The sequence below is a fragment of the Podarcis vaucheri genome, assembly GCF_965113315.1.
Source record: "Podarcis vaucheri genome assembly, chromosome: 8".
Lineage (NCBI taxonomy): Eukaryota > Metazoa > Chordata > Lepidosauria > Squamata > Lacertidae > Podarcis > Podarcis vaucheri.
Genome location: NC_138766.1, coordinates 70,161,728 through 70,177,878, shown reverse-complemented (window position 1 = coordinate 70,177,878; position 16,151 = coordinate 70,161,728). Strand labels below are relative to the sequence as shown.

Genomic DNA, 16,151 nt, shown 5'->3' with positions numbered 1-16,151 from the left:
TCCACTGCACCCGCCATCTTATTTTTCCCAAAATGCAATGCTCCACAAAATTTCATTTTTTTATGTGGTGCATTGTGGGGGGGGGGGAGGTGAAACACCATGGTTTGCCAAAAAAAAAAAGGGGGGGGACACCTGCCATGCTTGTTTGTTCTACTCGTAAAGTGCAGGGATGATTTGAATTGCATTTCATTTTGGGAAAACTAAGAAAGGGTCTGCAACTTTAACTGTTGGCAGTAGTGGATGGTGTGATGGGGCTATCGTGCACATCTGACCTCCCATCTGTCGTGCTGCTGTTCCTTACAGGCAACACGGCATTAAGGAAGGCATGGTAAAGGTAAAGGGACCCCTGACCATTAGGTCCAGTCATGGCTGACTCTGGGGTTGCGGCGCTCATCTCGCTTTATTGGCTGAGGGAGCCGGCGTACAGCTTCCAGGTCATGTGGCCAGCATGACTAAGCCGCTTCTGGTGAACCAGAGCAGCGCACGGAAACGCCATTTACCTTCCCGCTGGAGCGGTTCCTATTTATCTACTTGCACTTTGACATGTTTTTGAACTGTTAAGTTGGCAGGAGCAGGGATCGAGCAATGGGAGCTCACCCCGTCGAGGGGATTTGAACCGCTGACCTTCTGATCGGCAAGTTCTAGGCTCTGTGGTTTAACCCACAGCGCCACCGTTGTCCCTCTAGGAAGGCATGGTACAAACACACAAATGGGAATTCCAGATAGGCTCCACCACACCAACCTCTCCCTTCCTCCTCTACCTCTCAGTAAGCAGCAGTAGCAATGTTGCTGACTGGAGGTCAGGTGAGTGCTGCCTTCTCTCCATGATGTATGCTGCTGGCTCTTGGGGTTCCATTTAACTGCCCCCTACCAAGAGCCTGTTAGAATTCCTGCTCCATGACTGCAGTCATGGGATTGTTGTCTATGGGATGTTTTGACTCCACAGAGTGGGAAGTGACGGAGAAGGATGTTTGTGTTACTGTATTCCGTGAAGTGGGACTATTGTCCTTTGTTCATTCTCTTTGCTGTCTGATGCTAGAGAGAGAGGGAGCCATGTTGCAGTGCTCAGTGTGTGTTTCTATGTAAATAAAGTACATTAGCCAACGTGCTGAGTTGCTGAGGTCTGTCACGCAAGCTGTGAACGCTCTGCGGATACCTAAGTGTGCCAATGTCTGTTGGCATCAGTCGCTGTGATGTTCAGGCTGAAGAAAGCTTTTGAAGCTCCCGAACAATCGACCAGGAGGGAGAGAACATGCCAGTCGGGCATGTGTCTCTACCAGGGTCCTACTTGAGTGTAGGAGAAGCTCCTGACATAGCCTACCATTCAACCCTAGATGCAATTCTGCCTCTTAGGATGGTTTCATCAGTGTTGTTCTCCAAAATGCATGGCTCTGGTTGTTTCTGGGAATATAGTAAAATAAACTTTGCACTATTGTAATATATAAACATAAAGTTAAAAAGGTAACATGCAAAATCCTCCATGCAAACCAGGCACCAAAAGTCAGTGCAACTTCTAAATTTCATACTGGTTTTTAAAGATGCTTAGGGATGGTCTTTTGGAATAATGTCATGGGACCGCTTCTTAATGCACATGTGCTGCTTTAAGTTGGCACAGAGATATTTCTATGTGCCTGGGGGATTGGTTGATTGATTTTAGGAATTATAATGAAGACATAAGGAGGAGGTGATTTTTATAGGCATGTTCAAAAGTTACACCTCAAAACGGCAAAAAGGAACAAAAAAAAGCTGTGATGGTGATGTTGAGAAGTAAAAACAGATGAACTTACTATACACTTTAGGACAACATACTTTTGCACGTTCTCTTATCTGGATTGAGAGTAAAGCCTTGCTGGCATCGGCAGTAATAGGATTCATCTGTATTGACACACTCCTGCTGGCAGCCATGATTTTGCATTGCACAGTAGTCTGGTCCTGAAGATTGGGAGGGAGGGGGGAATTATTATTATTTAAGTAACAGGAGTAGTACACAAAGTGAGCAGACTGTAATCAAAAATAAAGGCTTCAGCCAGAGATGTGACTATAAGAAGAGCATTAGTTTTTCACAGAAAATTGAAGAAAATCTTTATAAATCTGGGGACAGAAGCAAACCGCAGGCCAGTCTGACACTCCCAAAGCTACATCTATACAATGTTGAGGTCAGTGCTGCTTTGCTTTGTCCTGCCCTCTCAATAACTGGCAGCAACGCGAGGGGTTAGGGTTACAGCCCCACCCATGCAACCCTGCCAGCCACTAAAGGGAACAGAATACATCTAATTGGTCTTGTTGGACCCATAACCCCAACATTCCACAGATGAAAATAGGGACCTTCTAGTCTACATCAGTATCACTGCCAGGAGGGGCTTTTTTTGGTTTTTTTTTTGCACGTTAATATTTTTATTAAAGTTTTCCAGACAACCCCTCCCTGAAGCCCAGCTAGCTTCAATGCCCACCTATGACTCCCATAATCCCCTTGCCCCTGCTACCTCTTAAACTTCAGCCCCCCAGAGGCCGGCCTGCACCCCACCAGCTGGTCCCCAGATGTTGTTGGACTACAACTCCCATCATTCCTAGCCAGCATGATCAGTGGTCAGGGAGGATGGGAGTTGTAGTCCAACAACATCTGGGGACCCACAGGGTGAGAACCACTGAGCTACACCCTTTCCCGCGACCTTCAGGGCCTGCTCCTGCCCAGGGTCTCCTCCAGCCGCTGTCTTCTCTTCAGGCCTGACCTAGCTCACTTTCTTCTTGTTTTTATTTGGCATGCCCAGCTGGATGGGTGGCTAGGGGTCTGCCAACCTGGAGAGTCGCAACCTCCCATGGCAAGGATGGCAGTGGCAGTGGCCCTGTTGCCTCCTTCCCCCTTTCTCATCTTCCTTTTCCTGATGCTGCTGCTACTCCACCGGCCGTCCAGCTGGTCAGCCTGGCTTGCTTCCTTGGACCCAGCACAAGACTCTTCTCCCTTCCTTCCACCCTGCTTTCTTTTGACTGCCAGGAGCGGTGGCAAAGGAGGAGGCTGAGTTGGGCAACACTCTCTTCCCCCTATTTCCCCCAACATGAAACCATGCTTTCTGCCACCTGTATCATATAGGCACATGTACTAAAGTGTGTTGTTAATTGTACATTACGGCAGTACTTCATCTAGGCCAGTTCACCTACTAGGAATGGCCCTTCTAGAATATCTGCAACCTGAGATCCTTTTCATTGGAGATGCCATGGACTGTAGCCAGGACCTCCAGCATGCAAAACAGATGGTGGAACTGTGGCACTTCCCCTTACAACAGACTGTATGCACCTGTGTGCTACTATCTGAAAGAACTGAGCATAGACGTGGAAAACTTACGCCTGCAGGTTTTTTTATCCGGATTGAGAATGAACCCTTTGCGGCATTGACAGTAGTAGGAGTCTTCAGTATTAATGCATTCATGTTGACAGCCTTGGTTATTCAAAGCACAGTAATTTACAACTGAAAAACAAACAAGAACCACAAGCTCACTCAGGGACAGAACATGGTTTGCAACGTTGTTGGTGGGCAGGTAGCCCATCTAGGAGATGGAAAACTCTGATCCTAAACCTCCATAGCCTTGCGGGATATCTTCTGGAGAAGAAAACCCTACACAAATCTGGAGTGGAGTCCCTAAGATGACTGGATGGTGCCTTGTACACTTCCTGCCGGCAACTAAGCTAAGCTGCTAACAAAGGTATAACTCTGCTTTGCTTTGGACCACATCAGCAAGGCCAAAGGGTGGGTGTGTGTGTTGTCATCTGGGCAGCCCAGGACCTCCATACACTCTGCCCAGGCTTGCTCCCTGAGGAAGTCACTTTGGTGTTGCTAACACAGCAGCTTGACTTCACCCCTGGGGGCTCACTCCACTGTTTCTCAAGACAGACGGATGCCAACATGACAGCAACTTATCAACTAAGGCCCTTAGTCAGGTGCTGGTGAGAGAAGTGGACAATGTGTATGTGGTTTTCCATCTAGATTCAATTTGGACTGCAGTACCACGAAGAGCATAGCACATGTTTAAACTGACCTTCCCATCACATTGTTGCTATAATCCTGTTGGAGCAGCTGACATGAACTTCATTCTAAGGCATGATCTTCCATACCTTGTGTTCATGGGAAAGGGAAGTGAGGCGTCCTGGGGAAAGGGGAGAATTCCATCATCCCCTGAAGATGCTGGAAGCCAACTGTGTGAACTACACAGTGGACAATTTTCCTGTGCAAGTCAGCTGTGGGTTGGTAAAGGGCTAGTGATAACTTTAACCACGGGTAAGGAACATGTTGGAGGGACACAGTTGGCGCTGTAGTCTAAACCACTGAGCCTAGGGCTTGCCTCGGAAGGTCGGCGGTTCGAATCCCCATGACGGGGTGAGCTCCCGTTGTTCAGTCCCAGCTCTTGCCAACCTAGCAGTTCGAAAGCACATCAAAGTGCAAGTAGATAAATAGGTACCGCTCCAGCGGGAAGGTAAATGGCGTTTCTGTGCACTGCTCTGATTCGCCAGAAGTGGCTTAGTCATGCTGGCCACATGACCCGGAAAAACTGTCTACGGACAAACGTCAGCCCCCTCAGCAGTAAAGCGAGATGAGTACCGCAACCTCAGAGTTGTCTGTGACTGGACTTAACTGTCAGGGGTCCTTTACCTTTTTAAGGAACATGTTTAGCCTGAGGGCCACATTCCAATCTGGGTAACCTTCAGGGGGCCACATGTCTGTGGAGGGCAGGGTCAGAGGCAAAGGGTGTGTGTGGAAACAACAAATGTGAATTTCACCTTTCTGCAGTAGGCTACTTTCTACACACACACACACACACACACACACACATACACACTCCCTACCCTCCATCCCTTTTCATTTTTTCTTTTAATTTGTATACCGCCTTTCTATATTACTATACACAAGGTGGTTTACAAGCTGAAGAAACAACAAAACAGACAGCAAAGATCACACACCTCATAACAATCTGATCCAATACCAGAAAAAGTCACAGTAACTTTAAAATAAACAACTTATATCAAATAAAGCAATATTCAACATAATAGTAAACAGTAAAATTAAATTACCGGTAGTTATCTCCCGCTTGGACTACTGCAATACATTCTACGTGGGGCTACCTTTGAAGGTGACCCAGAAACTGCAATTAATCCAGAATACGGCAGCTAGTGATTGGGAGTGGCCGCTGGAACCACATAATACCGGTCCTGAGAGATCTGCACTGGCTCCCGATAGTTTCCGAGCACAATTCAAAGTGTTGGTGCTGACCTTTAAAGCCCTAAACGGCCTCGGTCCAGTATACCTGAAGGAGCGTCTCCACCCCCATCGTTCAGCCTGGACACTGAGGTCCAGCACTGAGGGCCTTCTGACAGTTCCCTCATTACGAGAAGTGAGGTTACAGGGAACCAGACAGAGGACCTTCTCGGTAGTGGCGCCCACCATGTGGAACGCCCTCCCTTCAGATGTGAAAGAAATAAGTAGCTATCGTATCTTTAAAAGACATCTGAAGGCAGCCCTGTTTAGGGAAGTCTTTAATATTTAATGCTGTGTTGTTTTTAACATTCGATTGGAAGCCGCCCAGGGTGGCTGGGGAACTCAGCCAGATGGGCAGGGTATAAATAATAAAATTATTAATTATTATTAATTATTATTATTATTATTATTATTAAATAATTATATGTTTCACACTTATCAATTACAATACATTTTTTTTACTAAACTATAATCAGTAAAAATAACAGCAAGTCATAATGCATTAAATACCACAAAACCACGTAAAAGGATCAAATTGAGAAACAAGGACACACAACTTATAAAATTGTGTTGTTGTTTTTTTAAAAAATATCCCCAAGCTCCTCTTCTCTCCTCCCAACTGCTTCTGCAGTTCTCAAATACATGGTCTGAGGAAGGCTCCTAAGGTTGGGGCAAGGCAGGTGGAAAAAGCCACTGTCTGATGAACAGAAGCAGACAAGCCAGAGGCATTATCAGAGTCCAAGGACACATTGCAGCCAGGCAAAGACATTCAGGCGGATTAGCAGAGCCAGTGAGGGGTATGGTTTAGGGAGAGGGTAGATGGCCTGCAGAGAGTTCTGTGGGCCAGATGGGGAGACCTGGAAGGTTGCCTTTGGCCCCCTGATCTGAGATTCCCTATTTGGTTTAAGCACGCCATACATCTGGACTGCAGAGTCTGGAGGAATGGAAGTAACGTTCACAATCCTTGAAATTAAAGTTGCCTTCATGGACCCTCAGGTGAGACAAAGCACGTGGGCGTAGAAATGGTGCTGTACTCAGTCCGACACATACCAAACTCTGTGCTAGCTGTTCTAATTGACATCTGAGCACTGATGCTCAACAACAATCTGTTCTCTTTCTTGACTATCACCGTGCAGCCAAAATAAACTTGACTCTGACTGCTTGAGGTTAAACACGAAAGTTTCCTTTGTCATCGCCTAGAAAAATTTACAGTTTGGAAGAAACCTAGGGTGTTACTTAAAATGTGGCGAGTACGGAACAATATTCAGGGACTGGATCCTTTGGGAAGCAGTGATTTGGTTAGAACTAGTCTCCCTCTTCCAGTGCTATTTTTCCAGAAGAAGAAAAAGGTGCTGGAACTCACCATGAACACCTCACTCGTTCTTAGAATGACAATGAAGCCCACCTGAGAGGTGCTAGAACTGAGTTCCAGTGAGTTCAGGCTGAAAAAAAGCCCTGCTCTCGCCACACAACATTGAAGAAAGAATTCCACATTGTCAGGTTATCAATGAAACAAACAAATTGACCCAGGGACGCCATTTTTGGTAGAGGCTCCGTGTTGCACCCAACACGAAGCGTCTACCAAAAATGGCATCCTTGGGTCAATTTGTTTGTTTCATTGATATACAGCGGTAACTCAGGTTAAGAACTTAATTCGTTCTGGAGGTCTGTTCTTAACCTGAAACTGTTCTTAACCTGAAGCACCACTTTAGCTAATGGGGCCTCCCGCTGCCACCGCCGCTGCACGATATCTGTTCTCATCCTGAAGCAAAGTTCTTAACCTGAGGTACTATTTCTGGGTCAGCGGAGTTTGTGACCTGAAGCAACTGTAACCAGAAGCGTCTGTAACCCGAGGTACCCCTGTACTCCCTTTCCTCCAAGGAGCGAAAGGCATGAGAGACTGACTGGCCCAGGGTCCCCCACTGAGTTTCATAGCTGAGCAGGGATTTGAACCCAGGTTTCCCATGTTCTAGTATATACTATACACTGTACCATACTGACTCTTCTTATCTCCTATATTGTGATATCAATTAGAATCATAGAATCATAGAATCATAGAGTTGGAAGAGACCACAAGGGCCATCGAGTCCAACCCCCTGCCAAGCAGGAAACACCATCAGAGCACTCCTGACATATGGTTGTCAAGCCTCTGCTTAAAGACCTCCAAAGTAGGAGACTCCACCACACTCCTTGGCAGCAAATTCCACTGTCGAACAGCTCTTACTGTCAGGAAGTTCTTCCTAATGTTTAGGTGGAATCTTCTTTCTTGTAGTTTGGATCCATTGCTCCGTGTCCGCTTCTCCGGAGCAGCAGAAAACAACCTTTCTCCCTCCTCTATGTGACATCCTTTTATATATTTGAACATGGCTATCATATCACTTAACCTCCTCTTCTCCAGGCTAAACATGCCCAGCTCCCTTACCCGTTCCTCATAAGGCATCGTTTCCAGGCCTTTGACCATTTTGGTTGCCCTCCTCTGGACACGTTCCAGTTTGTCAGTGTCCTTCTTGAATTGTGGTGCCCAGAACTGGACACAGTACTCCAGGTGTGGTCTGACCAGAGCAGAATACAGTGGCACTATTACTTCCCTTGATCTAGATGCTATACTCCTATTGATGCAGCCCAGAATTGCATTGGCTTTTTTAGCTGCCGCGTCACACTGTTGGCTCATGTCAAGTTTGTGATCAACCAAGACTCCTAGATCCTTTTCACATGTACTGCTCTCAAGCCAGGTGTCACCCATCTTGTATTTGTGCCTCTCATTTTTTTTGCCCAAGTGCAATACTTTACATTTCTCCCTGTTAAAATTCATCTTGTTTATTTTTGCCCAGTTCTCTAATCTGTCAAGGTCGTTTTGAAGTGTGATCCTGTCCTCTGGGGTGTTAGCCACCCCTCCCAGTTTGGTGTCATCTGCAAATTTGATCAGGATGCCCTTGAGTCCATCATCCAAGTCGTTGATAAAGATGTTGAATAAGACCGGGCCCAAGACAGAACCCTGTGGCACCCCACTAGTCACTCTTCTCCAGGATGAAGAGGAACCATTGATGAGCACCCTTTGGGTTCGGTCAGTCAGCCAGTTACAAATCCACTGAGTGGTAGCATAGTCAAGACCGCATTTTACCAGCTTCTTCTTTTTTTTTTTTTTTTAAAAAGCTTTTATTAAATCCAACTCATTATACATTATCCATTTTACAACAAATCATATGCATTTTCGACTTCCTTCAACGTCGCTGACATTCTTTCATAGTTATTCTTTTAGTACACATTCCATTCTTCCATATTGCCATTTACACCTCCTTTCCTCCTATATTTCTATTGAACAATATTCATTAGTTCTTTACAAAGCCTCTTTAAACCCCACCAGCGTTGTATTTACACCATAATTATTTTCCAGATAACACACAAATTTCTCCCAGTCTTTTATAAATTTTTGGTCTTTTGTATATCTAATCTTCCCTGTTAATTTGTCCAATTCTGCATATTCTATTAACTTTGCTCTCCATTCTTCTACCCTTGGAATTTCCTCCTGCTTCCACCTCTGAGCTAATACTATTCTGGCAGCTGTTACAGCATACTGGAAAAATTTTCGGTCTTTTCTTCTGATGTCCTTCCTTACAATACCTAATAAAAAAGCCTCTGGTCTTTTCACAAAAGTATACCTCAATATCTTTTTCATCTCGTTATAGATTTCTTCCCAGAAGCTTTTAACTTTCTTACACTCCCACCACTGGTGGAAGAATGTACCTTCTTTAAGTTTACATTTCCAGCATTTCTTATCTACTTTGTACATCTTTGCCAGTCTCACAGGTGACAGGTACCATCTGTAAAGCATTTTCATCATGTTTTCTTTCAATGTCATACAAGCTGTAAATTTTATATTCTCTTTCCACAACCTTTCCCAATCCCCCAATTGAATATTGTATCCCAAATCCTTTGCCCATTGCACCATCACTGACTTCACCTCCTCATCCTTCGTGTGCCACTCTAACATTATTTTATACATTTTTGATAGGTTTTTAAATTCACTATTTAGCATTTTACCAGCTTCTTTACTAGAATATCATGGGGCACCTTGTCAAATGCCTTGCTGAAATCAAGGTAGGCTACATCCACTGCGTTCCCTACATCTACCAGGCTTGTAATTCTGTCAAAAAACGAGATCAGGTTAGTCTGACATGACTTATTTTTCAGAAATCCATGCTGACTATTGGTGATCACAGCATTCCTTTCTAGGTGCTCACAGACTGTTTGCTTAATGATCTGCTCCAGAATCTTCCCTGGTATTGATGTCAGACTGACTGGGCGGTAATTATTTGGGTCCTCTCTTTTCCCCTTTTTGAAAATAGGGACAACATTTGCCCTCCTCCAGTCTGCCGGGACTTCGCCTGTTCTCCAGGAATTCTCAAAGATGACTGCCAGTGGTTCTGAGATCACATCTGCCAGTTCTTTTAATACTCTTGGATGCAGTTCATCTGGCCCTGGAGACTTGAATACATCTAAACTAGCCAAATATTCTTGTACTATCTCCTTAGTTATTCTGGGCTGTGTTTCCTTTGCTGAATCATTTGCTCCAAATTCTTCAGGTCGGGCATTGTTTTCTTTATTGGAGAAGACTGAGGCAAAGAAGGCATTGAGGAGTTCAGCCCTTTCTGTGTCCCCTGTTTGCATTTCACCATCTTCTCCTCTGAGTGACCCCACTGTTTCTTTGTTCTTCCTTTTGCTACGAACATACCCATAAAAGCCTTTTTTGTTGCTTTTAACCTCTCTAGCAAGCCTGAGTTCATTCTGTGCTTTAGCTTTTCTGACTTTGTGTCTACACGTGCTGGCTATTTGTTTGAATTCCTCTTTGGTGGTTTCCCCCCTTTTCCATTTTTTGTACACATCCTTTTTTAATCTTAATTCAGTTAAAAGTTCTTTAGATAGCCACCCTGGCTTTTTTAGGCACCTTCCATGTTTCCGTCTCATTGGTATTGCCTGACATTGTGCTTTTACTATCTCCGTCTTAACAAACTCCCAGCCATCATGAACTCCCTTTCCTTTTAGTATTGTTGTCCATGGGATCTCACCCAGCACTTCCCTAAGTTTTATGAAGTCGGCTTTCTTAAAGTCAAGAAATTGAGTCCTAGTATGCTTGGCTGCTCCTTTCCGCTGTATAGTAAACTTCAGAAGAGCATGATCACTCGCGCCTAATGATCCTTCCACTTCTACCCCACTAACCAGGTCATCAACATTGGTTAGGACCAGATCTAAAATGGCTGTTCCTCTTGTTGCTTCTCCCACTTTCTGGACAATGAAGTTGTCTGCAAGGCCAGTGAGGAATTCATTGTGAATTTTCCAATTCCCACCGGGGGCAGCTAATTATGTGGATAAATGGTAAAGAAGTATGATGTCACCCCTTTAAACCCTCTGAGAAAGGGTGTAGCCTCTACGCTTCACACCTTGTTTCAACCCTGATTCCCCTCACCTGGTCTGCCCATCAAGAGGACCTTATTTGAGCACCACCATGGCAAATGGTGGAGGCCATAAGCGGGCATGGTTGAACACAGCAGCTTCCTTCTCTCTCCCTTAAAAAGCATTTAAAGGAATGAGCAATTTGTGGATCTGGCAACTGTCCAATGAAGCCACTTACTGTTCTGCAAACTAGTTTTGTCCCTCTGTGTTACCAAGCTTATGATGTAAACCCTGGCCTCATAGTTCACCATGACTTGTTTACTTACATTATTATCCCATTCTTCCTCCAAGAAGCTGAAAGATGAATGCATGCTATTCTCCGTCCTCTATTCCCCCCTTACAACAACCTTATAAATTAGGCAACTTAGCCTCAGGGCCTCCCATTGAGATTAATAGCTATTTGAACTTGGGCCTTCCCAGCCAGCCCTCTAGCCATTACACCATACTGGGCTTGTATTGCTCTTTGACAGCAAGAAGCATTGTTGTAGTCATTTTGGTAATTTATATTCACTAAATATAAACAGGACGTAATATTTATCTACAAAGCACTAGGCAAGATGCCAAAACTAAACTAATTTGTGAAAGTGGTTGTGAAATGGTGTAAGCTATACCCTGAAAATATTAAACATTGTATATCTGTCATTGTGCAAACTCCCATTACTCAAAATTTCTGCTTATTAGAATATATTTGCGCCCTTCTCAAATGCCTTCTATTTGCCTAAATGTAAACCTGTTAATCAAAACCCTCTTTCAGAACATTCTAAATTGTTTGGAATGCTCTGCAGATTTTGGATAGAGGAAGCTGAACTGTATTTATCTCTGTGGAGCTTGTGTCAGTTTTTAAAGAATTATTCTAAACAAAGGATAAACATAATCAAATCGCAAAGTGGTTTCTTAGATCATTTGGACTAATAAAAAGAACAAAGTTTCCATTTTTTGCCCTTGAAATAATGTCATGTTTTATATAAATTTTACCAAGTACGGCATTCCCAACAGTGCCAACTAAGCCATTATGAACTAGCTGCTAGATCCTGTTATATTTCTTTTTTACGTTCCAAAATCATATTACTTAAAAAAAAAATTAATGTCCATTTGTTTGGATTAATGCATTCTCCCTAAATCCCACAACTGTAACTCTGCCATAATTTAGGCAACCTTGGGAAAACAGAACAAAAAGCAGCTGATAATATTCTTTCACATTATGGGAGTTTCTGCTTTGCTGACTTAAAGAAATTGGGCAGAGTCCAAACAATTTAGACTTTCCGTCATGTAGGATGTGTAACCACTTTCCTGGCAAACACCTTCCTTGTTCCAGGCCGAAGACAGTCATATGGAACATTTCTTGAAAATTAAAGCAATAATCAGCTTTCCCTTAAAAATCTCAAGCGCAATTTTTCAGCAGCCTCGTGAGACAAAATTATAGTAACAGCAATCTACTCTAACCACAGTACATTTCAGGATATAATTTACTTATTTATACTAATGAAGTCCCAATCAATGGGAAAACAGTTATTTCGAAAATACAAAAGTAGTCAGCGACTAGCACCTTTGTCGAATAGATGAGTAATAGGGTTGGATCCCTTACTCAGAGTAGACCCATTGAAATTCATGGGTATTAGTTGTGTCCATTAATTTCAGTGGGTCTGCTCTGAGCTACAACCAGCATTCAGCTTCCTGAGAACAGTTTCTTTCTATCCACTCTCTCGACATCATGCATGATGTTATAAATCTCTACCATGTCCCCTCTTGCTTGCCCTTTTTCTAAACTAAAAAGTCCCAATTATTACATACATCATCATCATAATCATCATCTTATTATTATTTGTACCCTGCCCATCTGATTAGGTTGCCCCAGCCACTCTGGGCAGCTTCCGTCATATACAAAAACATAATAAATCTTTTACAGCTCTACAATATCCACTTTGAAATGAGGCAAGATGAATTGTAAACATACTAAACTTATAGGACAGCATATAGACCAACTATTTATAACATTTATCTTAATAGCATTTATAGAATATCTAGAAATGAAAAGCATTTAAATTGATATTTTATTAGACCAACTTCTATCAGTGTAAAGTAGGCAAAACTTTCCATTAGACTTTTTTTTTAAATGGCAGTTTGGTTCTTCTTATACTTTGCATGTGAATTTGCTTTATAGCTAATACCCAGCAAGGTAGTCGATAGACGTATATCTTAAAGTCACTTCAGCTAGTCTGCTGTATTGCAGGAGACAGAATATATGCATAGATTGTTGTTGTTACTAGGTATATTGGCCATTGGCGTAGAAAAAAACTGACTAGAATTCTCCCATCTGTTTTTTGTTGTTGTTCCTTTCCCCTGAAAACATGTTTATCTGCTTCTGATTACTACTTTTGTTAAATATTTCACATTGTTTGAAAGCCAGAAGGGTGTGGAGGGTACTGAACATATTGCCTTCTATGGTCTGGTCCCAATCAGATATACATTGCAATGGATTCCAACGAAGAGTTGCAAGAAAGAAATTGTAGTATCCTGATGAGGGTCAGTCATCTCTAATATTAAGTGTGAAGGGCACACAATTTTATCTGGTGAGGGATAATGTACACACACAAAACACTACATATGCAACATCTTTTGTGTGTTCTCACATACACATATGTGCTGTGTTGCCGTATTACTTCAGTTCTGTCAAAACATCGGTTCTTGATGTTTAAACTGTTTAGGTTTTTTTCTGTCCTATAGATTCAATTATTAAGCGCCACACAGAATTCAGAATGACTGGGCTCTGATTCAACTGTAATTTACTCTTTATTCTTGGGGTAAAGTTGAGATGTTCAGACAACATGACTATTCTAGGTTTTTGAAACTAATAGTATCTGGCACATATCATCTACTCTTGAGAAAAGTAGTAGTATTTCATTTGGCCCATATAATCCACTCTTGAGAAAGAAAGCACTTTTGTCTTCTGCAAAACTTGAACCTGCTGACACCTCTCCCTTGTGCTCAGGTGGTAAAGTTTTAGCTACTTAAGCAAAAACACTCATGCCTGACCACTGGAAATGTAAGGGAACAGTATTCCTGTGAGCCACTGCAATTTGTATCTTAAAAGTTCAAGGTGTAGAAGAAACTAAAATGGAGTGTACAAAAGAACCACAACCATAAGCACTGTTAGATGGATAAAGGTCCGCTGAAATCAATGATAATTAAATCTAAGTAAATATGGCTAGGGTAAGGGCATTCATTAAAAAAAATAAATGATTTTTCAGCACACAATTGGAAGTAAGTCCCACTGTGCTCATTTAGATTTACTCATTTGGAAGGTACATAGGACTTCAGACTAAGCTGCCTATAAGCTGCACATACTGTATTATGGAGTTCCTCCAAGCTAAATGTAGAGAAGCCACACCTCTGTAGAATTAGGTCAAGAGGAAGGGAAAATACATAACATGAATATGAGAATAGACATGTTTTGAGAGTGAGAAGAGGACTCATCATTCCATAAGCCACTAATAAGAGCCTGCTAAATTATCCAATGAGCCTGGAATATAATTAAGTCTGAGCAGAGAAACTTATACTATGGTTGAAATTGCATGGAAATGTTTTTTAAACCCTTGTGTCCCTGAAGTGCCAGAAGCTGCCAGGGCTAGAAGTGGGTTCCATTCTCTGTGTAGCTGCCATTTGGAACAAGTTCCTTCTAGTGAAATGTTCTCAGGCTCTGGATTAGTCCCTCCCCTCCCCCAAGTTGGCCATTAGGCACTTCTGGATAGAAAAGGCTGTAAAAGTCTTCCTATCCGTCTCTTTAGTCTGTTTCAGCTTCTGGCTGACCTGAGAGCTGCCTATAGCTCAGCCCTAGCTTAAAGAAAAAGAGAAGTATCGTGGCACTTAAGCTAGATATTTGGGCTATGAGAACTCCCTAGGGGAAAGGAGTTGCACAGTTACAGAAGAGCTAGTGTGTCTATGTGCCCCTGGAGAAATTAACAAAGACTATACAAAAGAAGATGGCTTTGATTTTTAGGGATCTCAGTAGGACATAGGACAGGAGGTATTCAAACAAATGAAAATACTTAAATAAACAAAAAGAGAACATAGTGCATGTAAATGGAAATGCATCCGATTTATATATAATAAGTTTAAGCATTCAGCAATCAGAAAGTAAAGTATTCTTTAGAACAAAGAACAACCCATTCCTCATGCAAAGTAGTAACATAAAACAGCTGTTATTTGAAAAGCAATAAGTTTTATGGGTTTCAGAGTGAAGTTTGCTAGAGAGAATGTACAGCTGTGGGAAGCTGTTTTGCTTACAAAGTATTGGGGTGTGACTGTGTTTATGGGCCTAAGAAAACTTGAACATATGATGGAATCAGTATGCTTTCACATATTTTTTTAGCAAGCTTTTAAAAACTGGAGCCTGAGAAAGATAGTTGTTTAGGATCAAGGAACACTCTTTAATGAAATGTGGAGGTGTTCCCTTCCAGCTCCAGAAAAGGGAAGTCCACAGTGTGGGAAACAGCAGATTAATCATAACATTAGGAACAACTCACATAGCTATCACAAAGAGTTTGTGCCCTTGAACTTATTAGTTTGTTGCTGTGTCTGATAATTTTCCTGCCCATTGCTGCAAATCTCCTGCTTAGAGAAATTTCTACAGTGGCACCACATGAATTCTTCCTTCCCTTCATCCTATTCCCACATTAGTTCTGTAAGATTTTATCTTACGGCTTCGCAGCCAGCAGAACCTTCCATTCCCCACAAGCAATGGAACGTGTGAGCTGACAGCTTATGGGTCTCAGCCACCCTGTCATCCCTGATACTCCAAACTGAATATAGGAGATTAGAAACTAAAGAGATTGATCTGCCTGCAGTCATAAGTAACCTTTTTCATGGGAATGAGAGTGACCAATGGGACCCTGTGGCAGGCCCAAGCAGGTGAGGGCTAAGAGATATCCAAGACAGTTATCGCAATAAAAGCAGCCTCTTTTTCCTTGCTTTCTTTTTTTAAGTGTAAGAACAATAGGAAGCAGATACATACTGAAGCATTTCTTTCCATCTTCCTCAAGTTCATAACCATCATAACACTGGCAAACATAGGATCCAGGTGTATTCACGCATATCTGTTCGCAATCATGCTTTTCGACTTCGCATAGGTCCTGGGCTGCAAAATATAAAAATTACACCACAGTCTTAGAAAGAACTGGGATTGCAGCCTGTGCCATCATCAGTTCTACCTTTTCTTTCTGTCTCAGGTCATGCAATCTTTCATATCATATAGTATCCGCATGCAGAGAGGACAGTAATATTGGAGATGTTTGTGAACATATAGATGTCAGGAAAAAGCAGCAATGCAAAAGCCAGCTGCAGGTGGCTGGAATGCAAAACAGGATGTTGATGTCTGGAACTGTACTGTTGGGAAAAAGGGGGAGTCTATTCTCTGTACTGAGCACCGGATGTTAGCTCAGAGTGTCATCTGACCTGT

General features: G+C 42.7%; 1 protein-coding gene across 1 annotated transcript in view; it reads right to left on the bottom strand.

The window, feature by feature from the left end:
• Positions 1-16,151, bottom strand: part of MATN2 (matrilin 2) — a 61,254-nt gene that overhangs the window by 25,981 nt on the left and 19,122 nt on the right. Inside the window, exons 5-7 of the mRNA XM_082235546.1 lie at positions 15,708-15,830; positions 3,341-3,463; positions 1,810-1,932 (exon numbers count right to left, since the gene is read on the bottom strand). Coding sequence (XP_082091672.1) covers positions 1,810-1,932; positions 3,341-3,463; positions 15,708-15,830 — 369 coding nt within the window. The remainder of the gene's footprint in view (positions 1-1,809; positions 1,933-3,340; positions 3,464-15,707; positions 15,831-16,151) is intronic.